Consider the following 27,905-nt stretch of genomic DNA (forward strand, 5'->3'; position numbering starts at 1 on the left):
CCAAAACTACAAGCCTGTGCCCAGCCCGACCCCGCCCAGCCCGCGCCCCCGCTCACAGCCAGCACGGCAAGTCAAGTGACGCTGTATGGGACTGCTATTAGGGTCCTGCGTGGCTGAATCTACCGACATGTTGATTTATATAGAAAATATTGCACTATGTTTATATGTACACGCAGATTTTGTATTTATTTGTATTTTTTGCTTAATACTGAGCTGTGAGCGCAAGGGAAGGCGTTGGGGAGGGACGGGTGACAGCACACATGATCTAAGTGATAACAATAGACACTGTGATCACCACACGAGCCATTACTCTTACTGCCTTAAACCTTTCAACAACAAAGTCAATCTGCTGCAAGGAAACAATCACACGGCAGCCAAACCCGCGACACGAGGCCGCGGGTTTGGTGAGGCCGAGGACACCGCCATCTGGAGGGGCGAGGCGTGGCTTGCCTGGTCTCGCACTCCTCCAGAAGGCGTTGGGGGGTGAGGGTGAAAAGGCCAGGAGAAGGAGGAGGAGGGAGAGTGAGGCAGGAAACTAATGGCGCAAATAAAGTTATGAGGAGGAAGAGGAGGAGGAGGAGGACTAATGAGTCGAGAGGAGAATGAGGGAGTGACAGGCTCTCCTGGGGAAGGCGCCGCAGGGACAGTGGAGGGAGGGGCGTGGCGCTGAGGGGCATGATGCTGCTGGGACGCTAGGAGGGAGGTGGGGGGAATGAAATACCTGGAGAGAGAGAGAGAGAGAGAGAGAGAGAGAGAGAGAGAGAGAGAGAGAGAGAGAGAGAGAGAGAGAGAGAGAGAGAGAGACATAAACAATAAACAATAATTCACTACGAACTCGATTCTCTTCAAACCCAAAACAAAAACTAACCATCAGATCAGCAAAAAAATAACAATAACGAATAAAATGAACAAAATATTCCACAACGGAGGCACAAAAAACAAAACTAACAGAGCGAGGGCGTGACTCAAAAGGGCTCTAAATTTAATGGTATATTTAATGAAGGCTCTACTGGCTCAAGGCGTCGAGGAACAAAGGGAACTAAAAGGAAGCATTGATAGGGAACAGACCATTAATTTCATAACTGTTGGATCCTTTACATTTCACCTTTAGATTATCAATAAGAGGTAAATATCAGTGAACGTTATGATCGAAATACAAAGGATAAATAAATGAATATAGGAAAATATGAACGATTAGATGTTGTTGTTGTTGTTGTTATTATTATTATCACGGTTATTTTTTATATATATTTTTGTTAGGTTAAAGTATCGATAAATGAAGGTTGTGATCGAAATAAAAAGACGAAATAAATGAATAGGTGAAAATATGAACGTTTAGATATTATCAGTACGGTAATTTTTTTTTATATATATTTTTAGTCCAACTCAAGCTATCGATAAGTACAGGTTGTGATCGAAATAAAAAGGGTAAGTAGATGAATGGATGGAAATATGAACGACTGGCTATTGTTGTTATTGTTATTTCTTTCAATTTCTCATCCAACAAAGATTCAATTTTTATTTATTTTACTGTGAATTTGGAGGGAATATAAAATCAAAACCGAGCAGAGCGGAAAGAAAATATAACAATCCCGCAAAAAAAAAAGAAAAAAAAACATGGAATAAAAAAAAAATACAAGTCGAAACAAAAATATAAAAATGCGAAGGATAAAATAGAAACAAATATAAACTTCAAAAATCTCTATTGCAAAAGATAAAAGTCGGATTCAAAAATAAAATCAAGGATAAGGAAAGTGTTTTGAGAGACGATACGAATACAGACACGAAAGAGCGTGAAAATATTTTGTAGAATGAGTGAAAGACACGAATAAGGAAAAGGAGAAGGAGGAAGAGGAGGAATAGAAAAGATAGACAAACAGTAACAGACTTTCAGATCCTTACCAGGTTGTTTTAGGTAGCAGGAAGAGGAGGAGGAGGAGGAGGAGGAGGAGGAGGAGGAGGAGGAGGAGGAGGAGGAAAGGAGGAGGAGGAGGAGGAGGAGGAGGAGGAGGAGGAGGAGGAGGAGGAGGAGGAGGACGAGATTAACTAAAGAACGATGATGGAGAATTTTCCTGACAGATGATTTCCTCTCACACACACACACACACACACACACACACACACACACACACACACACACACACACACTGAACCTATAAGGATAATAATAATAAAAGACTCACAACATTCTCGTATTTTCTTCCTCAATGAAAACTAAATGAAAGTGACAGGAAAATATTGTCCCCAGGAGAGCTCGGCGGGAAGGGAAAAAAAAGTCGGGGTAGGAAAAAAGGACAAGGCGTTACCGGTAGAAATTTTCCTGAAGGTGAAGTGAATGGAATAATCAAAGGAAATATTTGGGTGAGTTCATAATATTTTGATTTTTATGCCTTTTATTTTCATTGGGTTAGTATGGAGGATTGAAGTCAAGGTCAGACAGCGAAGTGATGAATATTATTGAGGTGATGATTATTACTTATTCATTTTGGTTCGAAGGGAAAGGGGTAGAGGAAGGAGGGGGGGATGGAGATGAAAAAAATAAAGATGCTAGAATGGGAAAAATATGAGTAAGCGCTCCTTACACACACACACACACACACACACACACACACACACACACACACACACAAAGACTGACACCTCCCATACTCTCTCTCACACACACACACTCTTTCCCTCTCAGTCTCTCTCACACACACAGAGCCAACAACTAATTTCAAACTACAGCAAAGAACAAGGCATCTCCCACATTACCTTTCACTAAACTCGTCCTTTTGCGCGAAGCTCTGAACACTGGAGTCCTCGATGATAAATTTCACCCGCTGATAGAAGGAGGCGGTGACGGCGGGCGGCTGCTTACGTAGAAGTACCTCCACAGGATCACTCGACACCATACACATTACATGCTCCACACAGGCGTCGGAAGAGCAGCATTCCGAATCTGAGCAGTCCTCAAGACCATCTAAGTTGAAGGAAAGGGAGGAAAAAAAGGAGTTTGCGTGAGTTTTGTCTCCTCCACCTGTCTTCACCTGTGGAATGCAATCAGCAGCGGCCTAGGTAAGGAGGTGGGGGCAGGTAAAGATGAGATTGCGTGAGGAACAGGTGTGTGTGTGTGTGAGGATGAGTAAAGGTGAAAGAAAATGATGATGAATGTGTGAGGTAAACTGAGAATGAGAACGTGGTAAACAAAACCGATGAGTGAATGGTGAATGATGAATAAAGGAGTGAAGAGCATGAGAGAGAGAGAGAGAGAGAGAGAGAGAGAGAGAGAGAGAGAGAGAGAGAGAGAGAGAGAGAGAGAGAGAGAGAGAGAGAGAGAGAGAGAGAGAGAGAGAGAGAGAGAGAGATTCACCTTTTTACTACCCTATCATTACTGTCCTCACGTCTCGTCAAAGGTGAAACCAAACTGATATTTACTCTTCATTTGTGTTCCCTTGTGATCATTTTCCTTTACACCCCCCTTCCACTACGGCATTCCAGCAACACCAACACCAACCTCACCAATACCAACAGGAGACTCACCAAATCCCAACCAATCTCACCAACCCGACGCGTTCAGGGAGAAGGATCTTAAGTATTATTCATGAACTTTTTGTGCTTCCTGCCGCCAGCCCCAGTGAGCCAGCACCCCGACTCGAGGGAAATGCCTCTGCGCCGCCCTGCCTCTGTTTTGCTTCCAGTGCCTTTTACCACAAGTTGTTGGACTGTGGGTCTGTGTAAACGACGTGTGATGGTGGGCGTGCCTGTGTTTCTGGTATTAGGGATTGGTTGAGGTGTGTGTGTGTGTGTGTGTGTGTGTGTGTGTGTGTGTGTGTGTGTGTGTGTGTGTGTGTGTGTGTGTGTGTTTGACTCCACGTGTTGCCTTCCTTCATCTTGCTCTGCTTTAAGTTCAATGATGTTTTTCGTTTTCTTTTTTACTTTCTCTCTTTCTCATTTTTCTTTTTTCTTCTTTCGTGTCCAGTGCTTTTGGAAAAGGACACCGTTTCCTCTTCAGTCATTATTAGTTTTTCCCTTCTTCCTTCTCTCTCTCTCTCTCTCTCTCTCTCTCTCTCTCTCTCTCTCTCTCTCTCTCTCTCTCTCTCTCTCTCTCTCTCTCTCTCTCTTACCAATCCTTCTCTTTCCTCTTTTCTTCCACCCTACATGCACCCCACACACACACTTCTTTTCTCCTACACCCTTTCATTCCTCGCCTCAGCTCCTCTTTCCTTCAAATTTTCTTCCCTCTTTCCCATAACTTTCCTTTCTTTTCTCCCTTAAAACCCCCTTCCTCTCTCCCTCAAACCCTACATCCTCTCCTCTTCAACGCTCCTTTCTCTCCTTCCCTCATTTTCCCTATTCCTCTCTTCCTCAAACTCTGTATGCTCTTCTCTTCTAACTCCCCACCTTCTCCTCAAGCGCCCCTTTAGTCCCCTTTCCTCCCTCTCCTCTTCCAAACCTCAGAGAGAGCAGCCGTTGAAACCTCACAGCTGAAGAGAGAGAGAAAAAAAAAGGAAAAAAGAGAAAACTCGCTTAATCGCAATAAAACTTATATCTTGGCGAGAAATTCTTTACAACTCGATTTGAATGGACTTCGACTCAGCATTTTCTCCTTTCCTATGACAACAGAAGGAGGACTTTCTACATAATTTTTATATCTACGGACGCCAAGGTCAGTGGGAGGAGGAGAGGGAATGGGGAGAGGCAAAGGAAGAAGGGCGAGATAAGGAGAGTAGAAGAGAGGAAACGCCGGAGGAGTGAGAGATATGAGGGAGAGGAGGAGGAGGAGGAGGAGGTGATGAGTGTAAGTTAAAAATAAGTGAAGGAAAAGAAAGGTAAGGTTCATGTTGCATCTGAAGTCATATGTAGAACTCTCTCTCTCTCTCTCTCTCTCTCTCTCTCTCTCTCTCTCTCAACTCCGCCAAACCCCCCGAGGCCAAACTGACTATTTGTGAGAGATTCTTTCCCAGTTTGCTTCTTGCGACAGGCAAACAAAGGCGGCCCAACTGTTTGTCTGTCTTGTTTGTGCATCGCGGCGCCGGGGGAAGGAAGGAACGAAAGAAACCTGACGTACACACACACACACACACACACACACACACACACACACACACACACACACACACACACACACACACACACACACACTTCTACTTCATAATACTATTTACATTCATGTTTTTTGTATGTATTTTTCCATTCGTTATCTTTATGTTTGTATGTGCTGGGAGAGATTGAAAGAATGGGTGACTTGAATAATGTAGGTGGGTTTGTCTCTCTCTCTCTCTCTCTCTCTCTCTCTCTCTCTCTCTCTCTCTCTCTCTCTGCTATTTATGTAAAGGAAGAGCTGCATCTCCAATAACCTCCCGCCTCGAGTTGAAGTGCCGGAGATGGAGATGATCCACCTCCTCCTCCTCCTCCACCTCCTCCTCCTCCTCCTTCTATTCCTGTCGATATGCGATACATTGTTCCTTCCAAGGGTGCCTTAAGGAAGCCCCGCCAGCCTCATACATACTAAGTAACTCCCCTCGCACTGCTTCCTCGCGCCGCCTGCACACGCCGCGCACTCCAGCCACCTCGCGCGATTAGGGGAGCGAATTTACGTAAACACGCCACGCTGGGTTATTGCTGGCCGGGTCTTTTATGGCTTGTGTTATATTTTATCCTTGTTTTGTCTCTATTTCTCCAGGTGTTGCTGTTTTTAATTTTCTTCTTTTTGCTTTTTTGATTTTTTTGTTTAGTTGTGTTGGATTTGAGTGCTGTGTTTTTTTTCTGCCTTTCAGTTGTAGTGTTTCTTCTGTTACTTCAGATATTGTTCTAAGAAATTTGTGTTGCTTTTTTTTTTAAGCGTTTTTCATTATTCTTTAATTCTGAAAGTGGATAAATTGCCTGATTCTTGTAGACTTTTTTAATATTTTACTGATACAAATTCACCTTTTTTATTTATTTTTTTCTCTTCCCATTTTAGTGTTTAATATAACATCAATATACACTTAGCTTTGTATTTATCAACGTCTTCTATTTTTCTCTTCCTCTTCTTTCTCCATACGTATAGCCTGTCATCAATATTCACTATCTACACTTATTTACACCTTCTTTCTTCACGTCTTCAGATTCACACCACATTCATTATACCTTCCTTCACTTACATTCCTCCTCCTACTGTGTATTCTCTCACTTCCCTCGTGCCTCCTCCTCCTCCTTCTCCTCTTCCTCTTGCTCTTCCTCCTCTGTATCCTCTCTCCTCACAAGCAACTCCTCTTACTCTTCCTTCTCTGTATCCTCTCACTTGCCTGGCACCTCCTCCTCCTCCTCTTCGGCAGGTAAGGAAGGGTCTCGTGCCAGAGGGACAAGAAACGCGTCTCTCAGGACATCCACGTCTTAGGGGATCTTCCTTGAAAATCCTACCCTCTTCCTTCACCTCCTCCATCCCCCCTCCTCTTGGGTACGAGAGAGAGAGAGAGAGAGAGAGAGAGAGAGAGAGAGAGAGAGAGAGAGAGAGAGAGAGAGAGAGAGAGAGAGAGAGAGAGAGAGAGAGAGAGAGAGAGAGAGAGAGAGAGAGAGAGAGAGAGAGAGAGAGAGAGAGAATAAAGCATAAAAGGTTATTTATTGACTGACTGCTACATCTTGCGTTAGAGAGAGAGAGAGAGAGAGAGAGAGAGAGAGAGAGAGAGAGAGAGAGAGAGAGAGAGAGAGAGAGAGAGAGAGAGAGAGAGAGAGAGAGAGAGAGAGAGAGGGTGTTGGTATAAGAAAAAAGATGAAAGTAAGAGGTTTGAGACATTGAATGAAAGAACAAGAACAAGAACAAGAACAAGAACAAGAACAAGAACAAGAAGAACAAGAAGACGAGGAAGAAGAAAGTCGTTCACCACCACCACCACCACCACCACCACCAACAACAACAACAAAGAATCAGAAATACCTTGTTAGCTCTCATTCCTATAACACTCCTGCTTATATATTTTTTACTTAACACAAGGGTGGCTGGCAAATGGTCTCCTCCAGTGCCTCTTGCTGCTGCCAAAACACTTGTACCGACTCTGAGCTTCCCTCCCGACCAATCAATGCGAATAAAACTCAACAGGGCGCATCAGGAAAACACTTCAAATCATCTCATTACTCTGGAATACACCATTTCTCTCTCTCTCTCTCTCTCTCTCTCTCTCTCTCTCTCTCTCTCTCTCTCTCTCTCTCTCTCTCTCTATCATTTTTCCTGTTTGATGGTTCTTGATAACAAATATACCGTTTTTTTCTACTTCTTTTTTGTATCTTTTTGTAACTGAAGTGACTAGATTTATTTGATTTTCTCTTCTAGACCCCTCCTCTCCCTCTCTCTCTCTCTCTCTCTCTCTCTCTCTCTCTCTCTCTCTCTCTCTCTCTCTCTCTCTTCGTCTACCATTTCCTGTCTCATGTTTCTTGATAAGGATTGTATCTTCTTTTGCTCCTCTAACTTAACTTTTCTATCTTTGTACAATTGAAATGAGTAGAATGATTTGATTTTCTGGTCTACCCCTCCCCCCACTCCCACTCCCACTCCCACTCTCTCTCTCTCTCTCTCTCTCTCTCTCTCTCTCTCTCTCTCTCTCTCTCTCTCCCTCTCAATGCCCAGCCAGCGATACCAGTAAAGATGAAACAAGACGATAAAAATATATACACTCGGAGGAAAATGATTCACGCTCCCCTCACGTTCTCAAGTCATCCAGGGCAATACCGCATGTGACTCCTGAACCTTTGGCCCTTCATCAGCCTCCGCTCCCTGGGCCAATCAGCGCGCGTCTTTCCAGCAGGAACAACGAAATGAAACGTTTTGATTGGCTATCTCTCGTCTCCTTCAGTTTCTTGTGCCTGCTTCGTTCTGGCGTGTTTGTTTATTTATTTAGTTATTTAGTTTTTATTGATTGTGGTAGGAAAGAGTGGATGATAAAGAAGGGAAGGGAAAAAAGGGAGGGAAATAAAGGAAAAGATTGGTTTAAATCCCTAAGGGGGGAGGGTAAGGAATGGAGGGAAGGAAGTAGACGTTTGAGAGACATTTTATCTCTCGTACCGTGGATCTCTCTCTCTCTCTCTCTCTCTCTCTCTCTCTCTCTCTCTCTCTCTCTCTCTCTCTCTCTCTCTCTCGGTATCGGAGCCGAAGTCAGCTGTTTTGGGAGGTCATTTGCTTCACTTGTTCTCTCTCTCTCTCTCTCTCTCTCTCTCTCTCTCTCTCTCTCTCTCTCTCTCTCTCTCTCTCTCTCTCTCTCTCTCTCTCTCTCTCTCTCCCTCTCCCTCTCCCTCTCCCTCTCTCTCTCTGTCAGTTCCTCTATCTCGATTCGTTAAATTTAATAGAAAAATAAGAAAAGATTAGAGGAGACAAATAAGGAAGGAAGGAAGGAAGGAAGGAAGGAACGAAGGAAGGAAGGAAGGAAGGAAGGAAGGAAGGAAGGAAGGAAGGAAGGAGGGAAGAGAAACTGAAGATGAAATGTGACGAGAAGAGGAATGAAGGAAGAATAAAATGTGGCTTTGAGGAAGGCCCACAGTGGAGGAAGAGGAGGAGGAGGAGGAGGAGGAGGAGGAGGAGGAGCAAAAGAGATGGAAGGTGGCATTGAGGAGCGATGGAGAGGGAAAGAAGAAAGAGGCATGGAGGAGGGAGGGAGGGAGGGAGGGAGGGAGAGGGATGGAGGGAAGGAGGAAAGGAAGTCTCTTGGGGCCAATAAATCAGTTGGGAACACCTTAGCCTCAGACCCTCCATATGACAACGATAGATAGCATCGGAGCACACACACACACACACACACACACACACACACACACACACACACACACACACTCCACACCATTCACAATATTAGTATCCATTTTTATCCACTTCTCAATACAATCCACATCCCAATTCTCACTCTCTCTCTCTCTCTCTCTCTCTCTCTCTCTCTCTCTCTCTCTCTCTCTCTCTCTCTCTCTCTCTCTCTCTGTATCACACACACACACACACACACACACGCGCAAACATCCACATTACCAGAGAGAGATAGAGAAAAAAATACGAAGAAAAAAGAAAGGAAATGCAAAGTAAGAAGACGTGTTGAAGTAATGACCCTTATACCCCTAATTGCCTCGGTTCTCGCTGATTATCGACCACTCGTTAATGAAGGACCACTTAATTGCTCATTAACGACCAGCTGACAAGGAGGACAAGTGGCTTTTCCCTAGGAGGAGGAGGAGGAGGAGGAGGAGGAGGAGGAGGAGGAGGAGGAGGAGGAGGAGGAAAACGAGGAGGAAGAAAAGGAGGAGGAGGAGGAGGAAGGGGATTTGAGGGTGGAGGAAGAACTGTGAGAGTGGTGTTGGATGTGGAGGACAAGGTGGGGGGATCTCAGGGTGGAGGAAGAGGAGGTGGTAGTGGTTAAGAGTGGAGGAGAAGGAGGTGGGAGAGATTTAATTTTGGAGGAGGAAGCAGGAGGGAATTCAGGGAGGAGGAGGTATGGGGCCTCGAGGGTGGAGGATTAAGGGGGGTACTTGAGGGTGTCGAGGGAGAGGAGAGGGGATAAGAGGTGGGGGAGGGGCAGATGCAAAAGCGAATCAGTAATCAGGAGGGAATAAAAAGGAATAAAAAAAGGAATAAAAGATCTGATGATGCAAAGTGAAGGAGAGGAAGTGAAGATAAAGAAGAGTATTCGTGAAAAATTGCAAGAGAAATGAAAGGGGAGATGAAAATTCGTTTGAAATATTACTAAACGTGAAGGATGAATGGGAAAATTCTTTAAAAAAAAATCATGAGATATTTAAGAAAAGTAAGAATGTTCGTTGAAGAGGGAAAAAAATCCCAAGAATGAAAGTGATGTGGAAAATATTGGATGAAAAATGAATGATGGAAAAATGAAATGAAAAGCGAGTAATAACACAGGATTCCAGAAGGCAGAGTGAGTGACTGTGAATGGAGCAATATTAATTAACTCCAAGGACAGAAAAAAAAATGCAAAAATGTCAAAAAGAGAAGAAAAAATCGAGAGCAAAAAGACTAAAGCTATCATGTAAAAATGTGAAAAGCGAAAAGATTGGAAATTTTAATAACAGGGAATCGGCTTACGCAAATAATAAGAAAAACGTGAAAAAGTTACCGAAAAGTGAAAAGAAAGGAAAAAGTGAAAAGTAACAAGTACGACATAACATCATACATTAGCAGAAAAAGAAAAAAATAGTAAAAAAAATATTCCAAATCTCTGCAACTCAATATGCCAACATTCTGGAATTACCTGTAATTACCTTTTCTGAAAGATCTTTTTTACTTATTTATTCATTTTTCTATTCATGTGCCACTGACCAGACTTCTTAACATATAAAAAAAATAAATAAATAAAGAAGGCTGTCCAATACCTACCTTGCAAACGGATCTCTTTAGCACATAGAAAAGAAATAGAAGAAAAAAAAGAAAATAAAATGTTCACAACTCATCCTCCTAACAGTTTTGAATCTTTCACAACAAAGAGAAGCAAAATAAATAAATCAATCAAATGAAAAGTAAAAAAAAAAGAGAAAACGAAAAGCTATCCAATACCCCCTTTCCTAACAGTATTTTATCTTTCAAACCGGACTAAGACACGTAAAAAATAGAGGAATAAAGTAAAATAACTTTTCATGACCTATTCTCACAATATTCTTGCATCCTATACATCAAGTAACCTGAGACACGTGAAAGACGACAATTAAGAGAAAAAATTTCAATACCTACTTTTCTAGCATACTTTTATCCTTCAAACTAAACTAAAACACGCAAAGAAAGAGAAAAACGAAAAAAAAATATATATATATACTTTCCTGATAGCTCTGCAGACGATCCTACAAGAGAAACTGCAGTACTCACTTGCATCATCATTCGTATCATTTACATCACAAGTCAAATAACAGAGAAAAAAAAAGGAGATAAAAGAGAAAAAAAAGGCATTACTTACATTTTCTAACAGTCTTGCATCTCTCACACCACACCAAACCACCACAAACAGCAATACTCACCTCCATCATTATCCGTATCGTCATCACACACCGTTTCAAGCTGCACAGAACAGTCAGGTCCCGTCCAGCCCGCAGAACACTCACACCGGTACTGTCCCTCCACTGTGGTGCACATCCCGTGGCCAGAACATCCATTCTCGCACCCAGCTGAGGATGAAGAGAGGGGAGGTGAAACTGGTGAGGATGTGAGCGTATGGAGAGTAAGAGGAGAGGATAGGTGGAACATTAGACAAGATGGGATAACATGAGGGAAGAAAGGAGAGAATGAGGTGATGGTAGAGAGAAGAGAATAGGAGAGGAGAGGAGAGGAGAGGACAGAAGAGGAGAGGAGAGGAGAAAAGATGAGATGATGGAAGAGAAGAAAAGTGAAGAGAGGAGAGTAGACGAGAAAAGGATGAAATCATAGGAGAAAAGGAGAAGAAAGAAGAGAAGAGGAATGGAGAAGAGAACAAACAAGAGGAGAGTAGATGTGAAAAAAATAAGATGACAGGAAAGAAGGAGAGGAAAGAAAAGAAGAAAGGAGAAGAGAACAGACAAGAGGAAGGCACAGGAGGAGAGGGAACATGGGGAAAGGAGGGCAAAGCAGAACAGGAGAGAGAGAGAGAGAGAGAGAGAGAGAGAGAGAGAGAGAGAGAGAGAGAGAGAGAGAGAGAGAGAGAGAGAGAGAGAGAGAGAGAGAGAGAGAGAGAGAGAGAGAGAGAGAGAGAGAGAGGTCGATAATGGTGAAGATTAGCAAGAAGAGGAGGCGAATCAAGGTCAGGATTGTAAATAAATAGCCTATTAATCAGGTAATTCCATTAACTCAGCCCTAATCACCATAGCTAATTACTAGTGCAGTCCACGCGCCTAAACAGCAATACAATTTTACACAAGCATCGCAAAATGAGAGAAGAGATTATAACTCGTGATTACCTTCTACTTTAACAACATCAAGGCTGCCCTTTAAACCTACAGGCCTCCACTAAATCTAAATGAACGGTCTACTAGTGATATAGGTAAGGATAAAATAAAAAAAAAAATGTAGCTATTTAGTGCCACGTCCTTTAAACCTACAGGCCATCACTAAACCTAAGTGAATGACCTTGCAGTGATGTATGTAAGACTATAAATGAAAAAAAATGTAGTTAATTACACGTACATATGATTTTTACCGGAGTTGAGCGTCCTTTAAACTTACAGGCCTAAATGAATGTCCCACTAGTGATATGTGTGAGACAATAAGTTTATGTAAAAAGAAAAAAAAAATGTAGCTAGTTAGTTCTACAAATGATTTTTACTTTAGTCTAGCGTCCTTCAAGCTTAATGAGTTATATATACACATATGAAAACGGCGTACTGATGTGACAATCCCCAAAGAGGAAGAGACGAAAGGATCAACGGTTAGTCCTCATAAATAATGTTACTTGAATCCCTTCATATAAGAGGTACTGTAGCTGCTTGATAAAAAAAAATGTTCTAAATATCAATACTTAATACCCAACCCACACTAACACACCTAAACGACACTCCACTCATAACTGGCACTACTTAAAAGTCCCACACATGTACTTATTTATAGCAGTACCTTTAAACTCGACACCAACACCCTAAACCACTCTCCATACACAACTGGCATTAACAAACCCAAGAGAGCATCTACTTACGTATAGTGCAATGTCTTCCGTTCCAGCCTTGCACGCACACGCAGGTTCCGTTGTGGCACTGGCCGTGGAGGTTACAGCGCGGATCGCATGCTCTCTGGTCGCATCTCTCACCTGTCCATCCCGCCTCACACTCGCAGCCGCCCTTGTCGCATTCCCCGTGAACACACTCCAGGCTGCACCGAGCTGTAGGGAGGGGAAAAGGAGAGGTGTTAGCAATTTTTTTCTCAGGTCAAGTGGAAGCTCCGGCTAATTGGACCTGGCTTTTCCATTATTTTTTTTTATTTTATTTTATTTTTTTTTTGCAACGCTGTCTTGTACTATACTAAATGGATAAATATAAATCGATCTATCAATGAAATCAATTAATTTCATTGCGATATGCGAGAATTCACGGCATTTAGATTAACGAAGCCATTCACTACACGGATAAAAACGAAACAACAACAACAACAACAACAACAACAATAGCATGAACAAGAAAGAACAGGAAGTCGAAAGAGGAAGAGGATGAAGAAGAGGAGGATAATGATATTCACCACAAGCAAACGGGGAGAAGAAGAAGAAGACCGAGAAATAAGAAGAATGAGAAAGAATATGGGGAATAAGAAAAGTAAGATAATTATACTCACAAGAATAAAAACAAAAAGAACAACAAGAATGCCAATAACAACAAGAAAGAATACGAAGAATAAGAATGAGGAGGAAGGTAATTAGTCACAGGAAAATGAAAGAGAACAATAAATAACTGGAACACCAAAAAAATAACAACAAAGAAGAACAAGAAAAATGAAAACGAGAAGGAAGATAAACACATTCACAACACGAATCAAAACAAGAACAACAATAATAACAAGAAAGAAGAACAAGAAGAATGAAAACGAGGAGGAGGAAGATAAACACACCACACGAGTCAGAACAAGAACATCAATAATAACGAGAAAGAAGAACACGAAGAAGAAGAAGAAGGAAGAAGGAAGAAGAGGCGGGGGAAGATGATTACATTCACCATCTTCGAGACTCCCATTCGCTCGCTAATCAAGGTCCAATCTGCAGCTAATTTCAGGCTCAGGTTATTAGTTTGACTCTTATCGCCTTGCACGGCAGAGAAGCGCCTCCTGATCACGGTCACTGATCTAAATTCAATTACCTCACTTGCCTCGCCTAATATCCTATCGATGTCTCTCTCTCTCTCTCTCTCTCTCTCTCTCTCTCTCTCTCTCTCTCTCTCTCTCTCTCTCTCTGTCTATCATTATGTTTCTTAATAACGAAAATACCTCCTTTTTTTCTCTAACTCACTTTTATTTTATCCTTTTTATCTTTTTGTAACTGTAATGAGTAGAATTATTTGATTTTCTCTTTTATGCCTCTCTCTCTCTCTCTCTCTCTCTCTCTCTCTCTCTCTCTCTCTCTCTCTCTCTCTCTCTCTCTCTCTCTCTCTCTCTCTCTCTCTGTAACGAAAAACATTGTATTCTTTCTAGTGTCAGTTTCTGTATCTTGACACTTTATCTGTACCAAAGGTTAAAAAAAAAAAAAAAACAGGTTAGGAAAACATACACGAGGGAAAACAGACTCAACGAAGGAAAACACGAGGAAAAGCCAATGGAAGGAGAGAAACTGAAGGGGGAGGCTGACAAGCTAAAAAAAAAAAAAGGAAAAAAAAAACTTGCTTGGTGTATGTAAGGAAAGGTGCAACGAATATGCTTGTGGGAGACTGTGAGGGAAAGTCGATGAAAGGAAGAGGGAAACACGAGGAAAACTGGAGGGAAACTAACCCAAGAAGGACGTGGTTTGGTGAAGGGGGAAAGTAAAACGAAGAGGGATGTTGCTTATACCTTGGGGAACAAAATCTGAGTCGTTTAATATCAAGGAAAATAAAAATAAGATGAAAATATGAACAAAGGATGAAACTACAATACAATACACAAGAAATCAAAGGAAAAACAAAAATACATGCTAGTGTGTCCTGCTTTGTCGCCATGATAAATGCGAGCAGGTTACGATTCATTATGGCAACGAAGCTGAGCACAACTTATGACCGTGAATGTACATTAAAGAAAACATTCAGATTAACTGGTTGAAGTTGAGGCGTAATGAGAAGTATAAAAATCATGAGTAACTCTTTGGAAAATTAAACGAAAAGGAATAAAGGCATAATAAGAGACATAATAAGAGCAAACATGAAGAAAACCGAAAAAAAATAAGAAAAAAAACGAGAGACCAAGAAAATAAAGAAATCAAAGAGTTAGAAGAGGAAGGGAATGAGAAGAAAGAAGGGGTAGAATGAAGGAGAGGAGAGGAGGAGAGGAGGAAATAAAGGAGAGGAGGACGAGGAGAGAGAGAGAGCGGCATGGAAAGAGAGGCAGGGAGAGTGGAGACGTGGGAGAACCGCAGGGAGGAAAGAGAGACGATCAAAGCCTATGAACCGAGGAAGTTCGGCGAAGTGTGAGACTTCAAAGAGGAGGAGGAGGAGGAGGAGGAGGAGGAGGAGGAGGAGGAGGAGGAGGAGGAGGAGGAGGAGGAGGGGGGGAAAACACAAGAAAGATGGAAGTCGAGGAGGATGAAGATTAGCAGAAGGAGGAAATGGAGGAAGAAGAGGAAGAAGAGGAGGAAGATGAAAATAAGAGGCAGGAAAGAAAGTTGGCAAAAGGACAAAGAATGAACAGAAACGGAACAAAAAATGCAAAAACTGTGACGCACACACACACACACACACACACACACACACACACACACACACACATGCGCGCGTCCCGTAGCAGTGCATAAATAATTAAAAAAAAAATAATATACAAGAAAATAAATTAATAAAAACAAAGAAAAAAACAACAGTAAGAAATATAGCGCCATAACGTTGACAGGGGATGAAAGAGAGAGAGAGAGAGAGAGAGAGAGAGAGAGAGAGAGAGAGAGAGAGAGAGAGAGAGAGAGAGAGAGAGAGAGAGAGAGAGAGAGAGAGAGAGAGAGAGAGAAATATATACTGCAAGACGACATTGTTCCATACACGTACTATACACATACATAACACACACACACACACACACAAACACACGCACACACACACACACACACACACACACACACACACACACACACACACACACACACACACACACACACACAGACACACACGCAAGGGAACTAAGAGCCTTCCATCACCCTTACGTCCTGTAGTTGGATGGTGTGTGTGAGGAAGAGGAAGAGGAAGGGGAAGAGGAAGGGGAAGAGGAAGAGGGGGTGGAGAGAAAGAAAACGGAGTGATGTATAACCTTAATGGAGAAGGAGAATGAAAAGAGAGAGAGAGAGAGAGAGAGAGAGAGAGAGAGAGAGAGAGAGAGAGAGAGAGAGAGAGAGAGAGAGAGAGAAAGGAAAGAAAGTGGTGTGCTCTCTCTCTCTCTCTCTCTCTCTCTCTCTCTCTCTCTCTCTCTCTCTCTCTCTCTCTCTCTCTCTCTCTGCGTAATTATACAGGAGCATTATTCTGCACAAAACCCCTTACGGTAACTTAACAAGATTTAAGGGAACCCAAGATCTGTTGCCTAAAATATCTCCTTAAGGGATTCCGCGTACTAAGATTTCCTTATTTATGACCCCAGCTGAGATTTTCCTTGCCAAGAATTTTTTCCCCTCTTACGTTCCTTATTTTCCTTTTGCGTTTACCCTTTTCGCTCGACCTTTTTCGTGGTTTGATTCAATTTTTTTTTTTAGTATAAGTTCTTTTTTTCAACTGGTTTGTGAAGATATGGGTGCGTCTCTCTCTCTCTCTCTCTCTCTCTCTCTCTCTCTCTCTCTCTCTCTCTCTCTCTCTAATTAACCTTGCATAAATCACTTTCCCCGTTTTTCATCCATATTATCTCCATATTTTCCTCTTTCTTATCTTATACTAATTTCTTTCATCCACTATTACTCATCTTACTCTATCTATCTTCTAGTCTTTATCATACTCTTCCATTTTTCCTTTCATAAAGAGAATTATTCCTCCTTTCACTCCGTTATTTTCTTATTTTCCTCTTTTTCTATCCTATGTTCCTTTCTTTTATCCAATCTCACTTCTTCAAAATCAATCTATCTGTTTTTATCATATCTTTCCACTTCTCCTTTCCTTCAATCATTCCTTCCTCTCCTTCCTTCCTTTCAACCTCAAATACTTAACCCTTTCCCCAAATTAACTTCGTCATCTCTGTATATTTACGTATGATTTCCTCAATTCCTTCATCCATCTATCCATCCTCATCACATCCCTCCATTTCTCCTTCCCTTCCATCATTCCTTCCTTTCCTTCAACGCCAAATACTCAACCCTTGTCAACTCCACCAGTGCTATCTATTTAAGTATGATTTCCTCAATTCCTTCTCACCTTTCCCCGCGCCCCTCCTTCCCTCCCTTCATCAAGCGGGACGGGTGATTTAAGTCGCTATGAATTTCAATGTTTTCTCCTCGTCACCCGCGCTGCGCCTCGTCCCCTAAGTTAGTCAGTGCTCAGGAGGAGGGAGCCAAGTGCCAAATAAATCCTCCTCCCTCTGTCGTTCTCTCTCCAGGAGGCGGAAAAATTATGATCTAAGAGGAACCAGGGAAGGAAAAGATTGCAGAAAGACGGGGAAAAAATCTGGAAATGTCCTTAAGAAATGGAAGGGGAAAAAAGAGACGGAGGATGTGTGAGAGAGGGTAATGTCACAGAAGGAACATGTCTCTAAGAATTGGGAGGAAAAAAAGAGGAGGTGAGATACGGAAAATTGTACACAAAAAACGTAAAATTGAAAATATTCTTTATAACTGAAAGAGAAAAACGAGAGACGAAGTGAAAGAGGGAAATTTTACCGAGAGAACATGCCTCTAAGAACTGAGAAAAAAAGAGGAAGTGAGATAGGGAAATATTAAAAAAAAAGAAGGAAAAAATTAAAAAGTTCCTAAGAATTGGAGGGAATAGAGAAGAGACAAAAAGAAGGAAAAACGGAGAATAATTCTGAGAACTGAAAAGAGAAAAAAAGAAAGTAAGTGTGGGAAATATTAGAAGTGAAAGACGGGAAAACTAAAAATATCTTTAAAAACTGAACGTAAAAATAAGGAAATGAAGAAAGACAATATTAGCAGAGAGCGAGGGAAAGAAAAAAATAAGAAAGCAAAATATAAGTGAAAGAGGGAAAATTTTAAAATATCCCTAAGAAAAAAAAAACCAGGAGGAAACTATTAGAAGGAGGAAGAGAGAGAAAAGAAAAAAAAACACAAAAACGTCTTTAAGAAACGGATGGAAAAAAGGAGAGGGAAAAAATGACACAGAAATCGTTAGGAATCCATCACTCCTGGAACTGTCTGAGATCTGGAATTTTTAAGACCCCTACCCCCATCTCTTTCCCTCCCCTCAGATTTTTAAGACCCCCTTTTCCCTTCCTTCCCCCAGGTTGTTTCTGATTGGACAGGGTTTTGGCGGGAGGAGGAAGGAGGGGAGGGAAAGGGGGAGGAGTGAACCAATCAGTGACTTCTTCAAAGGGTTCGCAAGAGGTTCACAAGGGGTTCGAATCTCGCTCCATTTCTACAAGTCTCCCCTTTACCAGATGCGACAGGTGGCAGTGGTGAGAGAGAGTGAGATGGAGAGCCCTTAAAAATACCCAAGAAAAAATGACGGAAAAAATATGGAAAAACGAAATGGAAAGAGAGAGAGAGAGAGAGAGAGAGAGAGAGAGAGAGAGAGAGAGAGAGAGAGAGAGAGAGAGAGAGAGAGAGAGAGAGAGAGAGAGAGAGAGAGAGAGAGAGAGAGAGAGAGAGAGTAAAAATCGTCAGGCGAAATAGATAAGAGGCTGTAAACGAGACTAATGCAGGAGATATGAAGATAAAAAAAGGAGGAGGAGGAGGAGGAGGAGGAGGAGGAGATAATAATTTATACCAAGAATGTCAAATAAAAACCAAACTATTATTACCCAGATGAAAAAGTAGAAAAAAAGAAAAACGCAAGAACAAGAAAAAAAAGAAATGAAGAAAACGAAGAAGAAAGAAAACATGAACACTAGCTCCCTATAAAAACAAAAAACACAATAAATAAATAAATAAATAAAAAGAACAAGATAAATGAAAAAAAACAAGTAAAAATTGTTATCCCCCCAAAAAAAAAAGAGAGAGAGAGAGAGAGAGAGAGAGAGAGAGAGAGAGAGAGAGAGAGAGAGAGAGAGAGAGAGAGAGAGAGAGAGAGAGAGAAGCCCCCCCCCCACACACACACAATAACCAATAAAGAAACCAACAAATCAAACAGTGAAAAAATGAATAAGTCAGGACTGTATAATCGCTCCAATAATTATACAACTAAAGGTGAGATCCCGCCAAAGGTCCAGTATTGAAGGTGAATATACGCCGCCCAATTAACGTCACGCCAGGTAAGTATCCTTTAAATAATTACATTAAAGGTGAGTCTCCGGCCCCGTTATTTATGATCTTAAAGGAGTGATCACCTGGGCCTCTGTGTCCTGAAATTGAGAGAGAGAAAAAATAAAGGAGGAAAGGAGAAAACAAAATGAGTAAAGAATACAAAAATAATGAACATCATGCTATAAGGAAAAGAGATAAAAAGAGAAAAAAGAAAATCTCTCTCTCTCTCTCTCTCTCTCTCTCTCTCTCTCTCTCTCTCTCTCTCTCTCTCTCTCTCTCTCTCTCTCTCTCTCTCTCTCTCTCTCTCTCTCTCTCTCTCTCTCTCTCTCTCTCTCTCCTCATTCTGCTATTTGTCTCCTAAAGTTCCTTCGTTATACAAAATCCTTCCTAAAACTTCTCTCTCTCTCTCTCTCTCTCTCTCTCTCTCTCTCTCTCTCTCTCTCTCTCTCTCTCTCTCTCTCTCTCTCTGTCAAGGGCGACGGTAAACTATTTCTTTCTAATGCTCCGTAACTTCCCTGCGCTTCTCGTGGTTCTGCTCAGCGCGTGGCAGGTTCCCGAGGCGCCCTTTGTGTCTGCTGCTTGTTCAGGGATGACGTGTGGAGCCAAGTATTCCATTACTTCACTCATGTCTTATCTTCTTATTGTTCTTTGTTTGTATAGTTAGTTTCTTAGATTCGTGTATTTTTGTAGGAAAAGTCAATGTTTTTTTCTGTTATAATTAATTCGTGTCGTATCTTAATTTTTTAGCTCTTAAATTCTTACAAAGATTCTTGATTATTATTCTCCGATAGGTTCTTTGATTTGTGTGTCTCTAAAGGTTAGTTAATGTTCTTTTATTGTTATTTTCATTTCGTGTTTTATCTTACGTACGTTTTGCTCTCAAATTTTATAAGTGAAATATTTTTAATTGTATCTGTAATCACAAGTTGATATTCTCTTAATGCTTAATATACGTATGTCTTGTTCTTAATCTTTATTACCAATATGGACTAGTAAAAGACAGACAGACAAACAGACGGAGAGAGAGACACAAAGACACACACACACACACACACACACACACACACACACACACACACACACACACACACACAAGCTTCGTTCATAAACTCCGTGGTAAACAGGAAACAACAAAAAGCCAACAACAAAAACACAAATAAAAAACGTGTATTTTTTTTCGCAGAGTGAGAAGAGAAAACGGGAAAAAAACAAGAAAAAATGACCCGCTGAATGGAAACTTTTAATATGCAAACTTTACAATTACTGAACTGCGGGAAACAGATGTGACCCGAGGCAGGGGTGTAAAGTCCACGGAGAGGGAGGAGGAGGGCCGTGCGTGATGGCTCCTTGCATGCTGGGTGGTGACTGAGTTAATTTTTTCCAGTCATGGGGATAAACAGGAAGGCAGAGACGGGACATGAGGGACGTTGTAAGATATTTTTTCTTTGATATTTACCACTGACTGACTGAGTGACTGAAAGAATGGGAGAAAATAGAAAAAGAATATACTGATCTCTAATTCCGAAAGACTGGCATACGAACAGAGAAATATACAGAAAATTTGCACTGATATTTGTTTAAATTCCTGTATTAATGACTGAGAAAAAAAAATAGTAGTAAAATGTAAACTTTCAGCAATTGTTATAAATTTTGTAGAAATGAAAAATACACATTTTTCACATTATAAACTTAATGATCAAAATCATAGTAATGAGAAAGAAAAGAAAAAGAAAGAAATAAAAAAATAAACGTATAATCCATGTCATCTTAAAAAAAAAAATCTACTGATATAAATCTAATAATCTTTCTAACATCAATTCACGAGTCGCAACGAACAGGTTACAATAAAAGGACTCAAAAGACGCGCACATCACAATATTTCCAATAATAATTCACAAGTCGCCACGAGGAGGTAACAATTCAAGAAAAGAGAAGGACACAAAGGAAACAAAAAGGACACTCGCATCATAATCTCTCACAAGAACCAATTCATGCCTCGACAAACACATGAATTTCCGAAAGAGTGAATGAAAGAATGAATTACTTTCCTTTGCATTTCCTAATAATAATTCACGAGTCGTCAAGGGAAGCTAACAATTTAAGGACACAAAAGGACACACGCATCACAATCTCTCACAAGGAGCAATTCATTCTCCGACAGACACATGAATGAAAGAGTGAACGAAAGAGTGAATGATTTCCTTTTGCATTTTCAGGTTAATATGTGGATGGCGATATTAGGTCTGCTCTATCAGCCTTCCATCGGGACCCAAACCCAGACGTTCCTTTTATTAAATTTACGGAGAATCGCATCACCCAATATTGAAACCTCGAGACGCAGCCTATTATCTGAGCTTCTGGGGTTGCAGGAAGCTTCAGGCAGATTGCAGGTCTTGTAGTTTGACCTCATGACTATAATAAAACATGCAGTAGCATTCAGCACGATTGAATGTCTCCGAATTTGACCTCATGCCTAAAATAAAACATGCAGGAGACTTCAGGACCACTGCATTTATTTTAATTTCACCATGACAAAAAATAAAACATGCATGAAACTTCAGAGCGATATTATGTCTCTTAGTTTGACCTCATGACTAAAAAAATATATATGCAGGAGGTTTTATAAATTACATGTCTTCTAGTTTAACCTAATCACTGAAATGAAATATGTAGGATTCAGGACTATTGTACGCCTCCTTGCTTAACATAGTAATAGGAAGCATGAAGTAAAAGGAGCAGTAGTAAGCAAGGGTTCAAAACTTAGAATGGTGTTCTAAAGACGTTCTCTCATCAGGCCACACAGATAATTAGTCAAGTTCCCACCATGTTTTTTTTTTATCCATTACTGGCAAAGTATTCTTGTCAAACTTCCTTTTAAAATCAAGAAAATACACATAAACCTCAGTGCCTTTCACTAGACCCTGTTGAAATTTGTCACGATAAGGCACAGAAATGTTTAAGAATACAGTTACCATAAAAATGTGGAAATATGCAACAGGAGGAACAGTAACAGAAACACGAGTAAAAGGAGTGAAGAGAAGATATGTAAAAAGAAATATAAAGGTAACACTACCAGTAAGAAGAAAAGTTGGGATATATTCAATTTCTCAAAACTTTTTAAGCAAGAAAAGTTATGCGAGGAGAAAAAAAAAAAACTAGCAAAAAAGGAAAGAATATAGAGCGATAATTTAAAATATAAAAATCGAGGTGAATGAAAGGCCATGAGAGAGAGAGAGAGAGAGAGAGAGAGAGAGAGAGAGAGAGAGAGAGAGAGAGAGAGAGAGAGAGAGAGAGAGAGAGAGAGAGAGAGAGAGAGAGAGAGAGAGAGATCCAATACACCTGTTTCGCATCACACACACACACACACACACACACACACACACACACACACACACACACACACACACACACACGGACAAGACACCAATATCGCTTTCTTCCTCAATACATCCAAACACAGCAATATTTCCACACTTTCTTCCAAAAAACCAACCAACACAAGACTGACGCAGGCGAGGTGTCATGGATTTTTCACCCCTTTCCTTCCTACCCCTTTTCTCCGGCAACTTTTTATTTTTTTATTTTTCGAACCTATGATATAGATAGCATAGAAAGACGGAGCGGGTTTGCGGAGGTAGGAATGTGCTAAAAGAGGCAAGAACTTTGTGCACTTTTTATCATATTCCGTGAAGTGTTAAGGTTCAAGGAGGAGGAGGAGGAGGAGGAGGAGGAGGAGGAGGAGGAGGAGGAGGAAAAAGAGAAACAGGAGGGAACAGAAAACAAAATCAAACAGCAGCAGATCTCTTGGCCCTTACGTGGCTGTTAATGATATGTTGCGCTGTGTAATCTACAAGTACAGACATGAAATAGCAAAGGTGAAGCCTCCTCCCTGTCTACTGTTCCCTCCAGGTATGGTTCGCGGAGGAGGAGGAGGAGGAGGAGGAGGAGGAGGAGGAGGAGGAGGAGGAGGAGATGTAATAAATAGCAAATCATGTTCTTTCAAACAAAAAAAATAACGTATGGTAAAAATAAACCATGAATAAATAATACAATAATGACAGAAAATAAATGATGAGATTCATTTTTCAAACTGCAGTAAATAGATGAACAAATAAATAAATAATCAAATAAATAAATAAATGACAAAAATAAATATCTAAAATGTGACTTCACAATGCAACCATGTCCTAAGAGAGAGAGAGAGAGAGAGAGAGAGAGAGAGAGAGAGAGAGAGAGAGAGAGAGAGAGAGAGAGAGAGAGAGAGAGAGAGAGAGAAACGCAGAAAGAGGATTGAAATATGAAATAATAAAACCCACCTAATAAAATTTAGAATAAAGAAAAAAATAACGAAAAACATGAATACAAGAGAGAGAGAGAGAGAGAGAGAGAGAGAGAGAGAGAGAGAGAGAGAGAGAGAGAGAGAGAGAGAGAGAGAGAGAGAGAGAGAGAGAGCACAAACATTCTCCTCCCAGCGCCATCTATCATTCATCAGCCGCGACATTTTCCACGTAATATTTGCATTCCAGAAATATTTAGTCATATTTTCAGCCTTTAATAGAGTTTTTCTTTTTTTTCACCCTGTCAGCACTCTCTCTCTCTCTCTCTCTCTCTCTCTCTCTCTATTATCCCAGTTTTTATTCCTTCACCTCGTTATCCTTTATTTTCAAGTTTTTGCTTCTTTCTTCTCGTTTCTCTCCTCTTCTTTTTATCCCATTTACGTGAACGTCAAAAATAATAGTTAGTAATAATGATGCCACCACTATTATTACTACTACTACTACTATTAATACTACTACAACTAAAAATACTATAACACCACATCTTCTCACTGGTATTTGAACTCCTTAAGGAATGTTGCACTTAATTACACACATTATACAAAGTGTCGCCTCGGGAAATCAAGAATGAACCCAGAGTACCGCACACTCCCACAGAGAGTTACTGCAGTGTGCCTCTGGTCTTTAATGGACAGGAGAGAAATGCACCAGATGTATTACTCACTTGCAGAAACAATGTGGGAAAAATATTAAATGTCTTATAATGAAAAGAAGTTTGTGGTGTTTCTCTTAATCTTACTGTGCTGTTGAGGTTGTTGTTCTTGCCTATGAAAACTTATGTAGCCTTTTCAAGTTAATAATGTATCTGTTATGTTTTTTTTATTTACGTATTTATGTAACTCTTTATTTATTTATTATTTTTTTTTCTCAAATTATGTACACAATTATGTACGAGCTTTATTTACATAATATACTCCTGTGTTATTTTCCTTTAGTAATCTCTTGAGCACACCATTTCATATAAAAAGTAATGATTCAGTGCATAATTTGCTACACAATTTTGGTCTCGTTTTCAAGTTCCTTACCTACATTACCAAAATATATTTATATTATTTACAGGTAATACATAAAATGCATCCGTTCTCTTTTGCACATAACCTTAAATTTCACAAACTGCAGCTTCACTAACCTACTATTATTCAACAGTCTTTCCTTAATTCTTATCAGTCAGTCAATCACTCCCTCTTAGCGTCACGTGAATGGGAAACCAAACACGCGAAAGGAAGCCTCTTACAAATACCCGTCTCTGTGATCCTGGGAAGGCACAAAAAACAAAAAAACAAAACAAAACATGACTAAAGATCCATAATACCACCCTCCTTACCTGTGTCTGAGATCCTGGGAAGCCACAAGAACATGACAAAAACATAAGAACGTCAAAAAATACAAAACACATTCCTTACCTTCCGAGCAGTCAGGTCCTGTCCAGATGGTCTCACACACACAGGCTGAGGTGTGCAGGTCGTAGTGGCCGTGACCCGAGCAGTCTGGGAGGCATGTGAACACCTTGTGGTCCACTGTGGAACAGTTCGCGTCAGTCCAGCCAGCGCGGCACACACACCTGCCCTCCACGCACCAGCCGTGCCCGCGACAGGTGGGGTCCACGCAGTCCACTGAGGTGAGACACGAGGATTAATTAGAGAGGTGAATGTAAGGGAAGGTTAAAGTAGACAGATGAATATAATGGAAGGTTAGAATAATTAAAGGTAAGAATAAGATAAGAATTAAATAAGTGACTGAGATAAGAGGTCGTGGTAAATTTGGCATGTGAATAAGAGTAAAGGTTTGAGTAATTAAAGGTGAGGTAAGAGGCAATGGTAAATTAGACAAGTGAATACCAGTGAAAGTCTTAAATGTTTCACTAAGGTAAAATATTTAAACAGAACATGAGTGAAGTGAAGAGTAATTAAAAGTAAAAATAAGTAAAAATTGAAAGAAACAATAATAATCTACGAAAAAGATAGTTTAGAGAAGTGAAGATAAATGAAAAGTAGGAAATGTGAGGCGTTAAGCGTTGATGGAGAGATGATAACAGCCCAGAAGGGTAAAAGATTATGGTGTTTTAAAGAGGTAAATGTGAGTGAAGCTTATAAAAGGTAAGGGTGCGGGAACGAACAGAGCCTTTCAAAACATAGTATTTTGATGATTATTCTTATCACACACTAAACTTAGCCAGATAAAACTAATACAACAAAGAGAACTACGTATAACAAAACCAAGCCTTCACTTTCTTAACATTATCATACAAAATACAGAAACTAAACTAATGTACTCGTACAGTGTACTATTGCATATATTGCATTTGCTGACACACAAACCTCCGACCTGTGGCGAGTATTCTCCCACTAAGAAAAACATGCAAAAAAAAAATAAATTAAAAGAGTAGAAAAAAAATCTGACAAAGAAAATAAGTTCGTGGAATTACATAAGAAAAAGTTAGTAAAAAGAGACATTTAAACCCAACTTCACATAAAAATCAACGTAGAAAGAAATATACAGTATAATAATATTTTCAACAGAACACAGCAACAAAAATTCTTAATACTCTGAAGTCTCACATCAAACATTTTAAAAGCTAAACAAGATCACAGAAAAATAAGAGTAAAAAACAAATATAATACTTTCTATCTTTATATGTGTACACAATCTCTAGTAGAATAATAGAGATAAAAGTAAATGCAATCTTTCGTATATTTAAACATATTCCTGCTCTCTCTCTCTCTCTCTCTCTCTCTCTCTCTCTCTCTCTCTCTCTCTCTCTCTCTCTCTCTCTCTCTCAGCATCCTGGTCCTCGTCAACACGTCTCAGGTAAAGCCTCAGGTAAGGTATTTATTCCACCTAACCTTACTTTGCCTTGCCTCAGCTAAGCATTCCTCAAACCTCCTCTTAACTCCTCTCAATACATCTTCTGATTCCTCTCGATCTCCTGCTTCTATCCATTACCTCATTCCCCTTACATATATTTCCTCTCATTCCTCCATTTATTCACGGATCTTTCCTTTCATTCCTCAGGTACTTATTTCTTTAGTCTTTTCTTTTAAACTTCTTCATTCCAGTCTACCATTCCTCCATCTCACAGCTTCCAGGACACCTCTTATAACATCTTTCCGTCCAGTTTCACTTCCAGTTTCCAGGCAACCCTTCTAATAGAATTCTCTTCTGTCCTATCCTTCCCTTTCCCTCTTTCCAGCCTTGTCAACCCTATAATTTCCTCTCTTTCCTCTCTCCCTCTCTTCCATTCTATAATTTTTCCCCCTTCGCCTTTCCTAGTTTCTTGTTTTCCCCCCTTTTTCCCTCCTATCAGCTCTTCTAGTTTACAATGCTATTACCTCTCCAGTCTCTCCCATTCTTTGTTAACATTCCCTTTTATTCTGCTTTCCCTTTCCTCATTCCAACTTTCATAACCCAATACTTTTCCTCCATTTCCTTACCTCCTATCATCTCTTCCAGTTTTCTACTCTATTACCGTTCCAGTTCCTCCCATACTTTCCAAACATTTCCTTCCATTTTACCTCCTCCCCCTTTTCCAGTCTTCCAAACCTTTTCTCTCCCCTCCCCTACTATCACCTCTTCCAGTTCACAATCCTATTACCCTTCCAGCCCCTCCCTTCCATTTCCAGACCCCTCCAGTGCTTTCCCCTTCCGGTTATCCCCCCACAAAGCCCTGGATAGTGTAGGGTAACACGTTCACTTCTCGTAACAAAAAGATAAGCTTTTCAAATAAATTAATATGAAAGTTAATGGTAGTATGGGGGTGAAATACAGGGAAATATTATATGTATGTATGTATGTATGTGTTTTATATTTAGTTTCTATTGAGCACTGAGATAATCCTACTTTTATCAATTTGCACGTTTAGTCTTTTCTGCGTATTCATTTTATTTATTTATTTTTTTCGTTTTATTTAACAGAAGCCCGGAAAAAAAAAAAAAATAGAGAGGTTTTTTTTTCCAGATTATTCATTGAATTCTGTCATAACTTTTTTACATATATTTAATTTTTGAAAAGCGATGTATTGAGCGTTTTTTTTTTTTGTGTGTATGTGTGTATGTGTATGTGTTTCGGCCAGCGTGAACCAAACGTACAAACCGATAACAGTTTTTACTTATTATGATGAAAGATGAATACATGAACACACAAAAATATAGAAAACGAACAAACATAGAATTCCATGCATGTCTGAATGTTTTTGTTTGGGGAATTAGCATGTGTGTGTGTGTGTGTGTGTGTGTGTGTGTGTGTGTGTGTGTGTGTGTGTGTGTGTGTGTGTGTGTGTGTGTGTGTGTGTGTGTGAGAGAGACAGAGAGAGAGAGAGAGAGAGAGAGAGAGAGAGAGAGAGAGAGAGAGAGAGAGAGAGAGAGAGAGAGAGAGAGAGAGAGAGAGAGAGAGAGAGAGAGAGAGAGAGAGAATCCAAACACACAAAAAAAACACTAGCCACACCCGAAACACATAATAACAAAACGAAAAAGACAGACAGACAGACAGACAGACAGACAGACAGACAGACAGACAGACAGACAAACAAACAAAAACCCACGAAAAAAAAAATCAAGCACACACACACAAAAAAAAAACACTAACCACACGTAAAACAAACACGAAAACACAAAAATCA

General features: G+C 40.4%; 1 protein-coding gene across 1 annotated transcript in view; it reads right to left on the reverse strand.

The window, feature by feature from the left end:
- Window positions 1-27,905, reverse strand: part of LOC135090404 (teneurin-a-like) — a 336,834-nt gene that overhangs the window by 75,011 nt on the left and 233,918 nt on the right. The window contains 4 exon segments of the mRNA XM_063987158.1: window positions 2,755-2,962; window positions 10,960-11,106; window positions 12,603-12,785; window positions 24,694-24,903. Of these exon segments, the coding sequence (XP_063843228.1) occupies window positions 2,755-2,962; window positions 10,960-11,106; window positions 12,603-12,785; window positions 24,694-24,903 (748 nt within the window).

This window comes from Scylla paramamosain, chromosome 35 (assembly GCF_035594125.1).
Source record: "Scylla paramamosain isolate STU-SP2022 chromosome 35, ASM3559412v1, whole genome shotgun sequence".
NCBI lineage: Eukaryota > Metazoa > Arthropoda > Malacostraca > Decapoda > Portunidae > Scylla > Scylla paramamosain.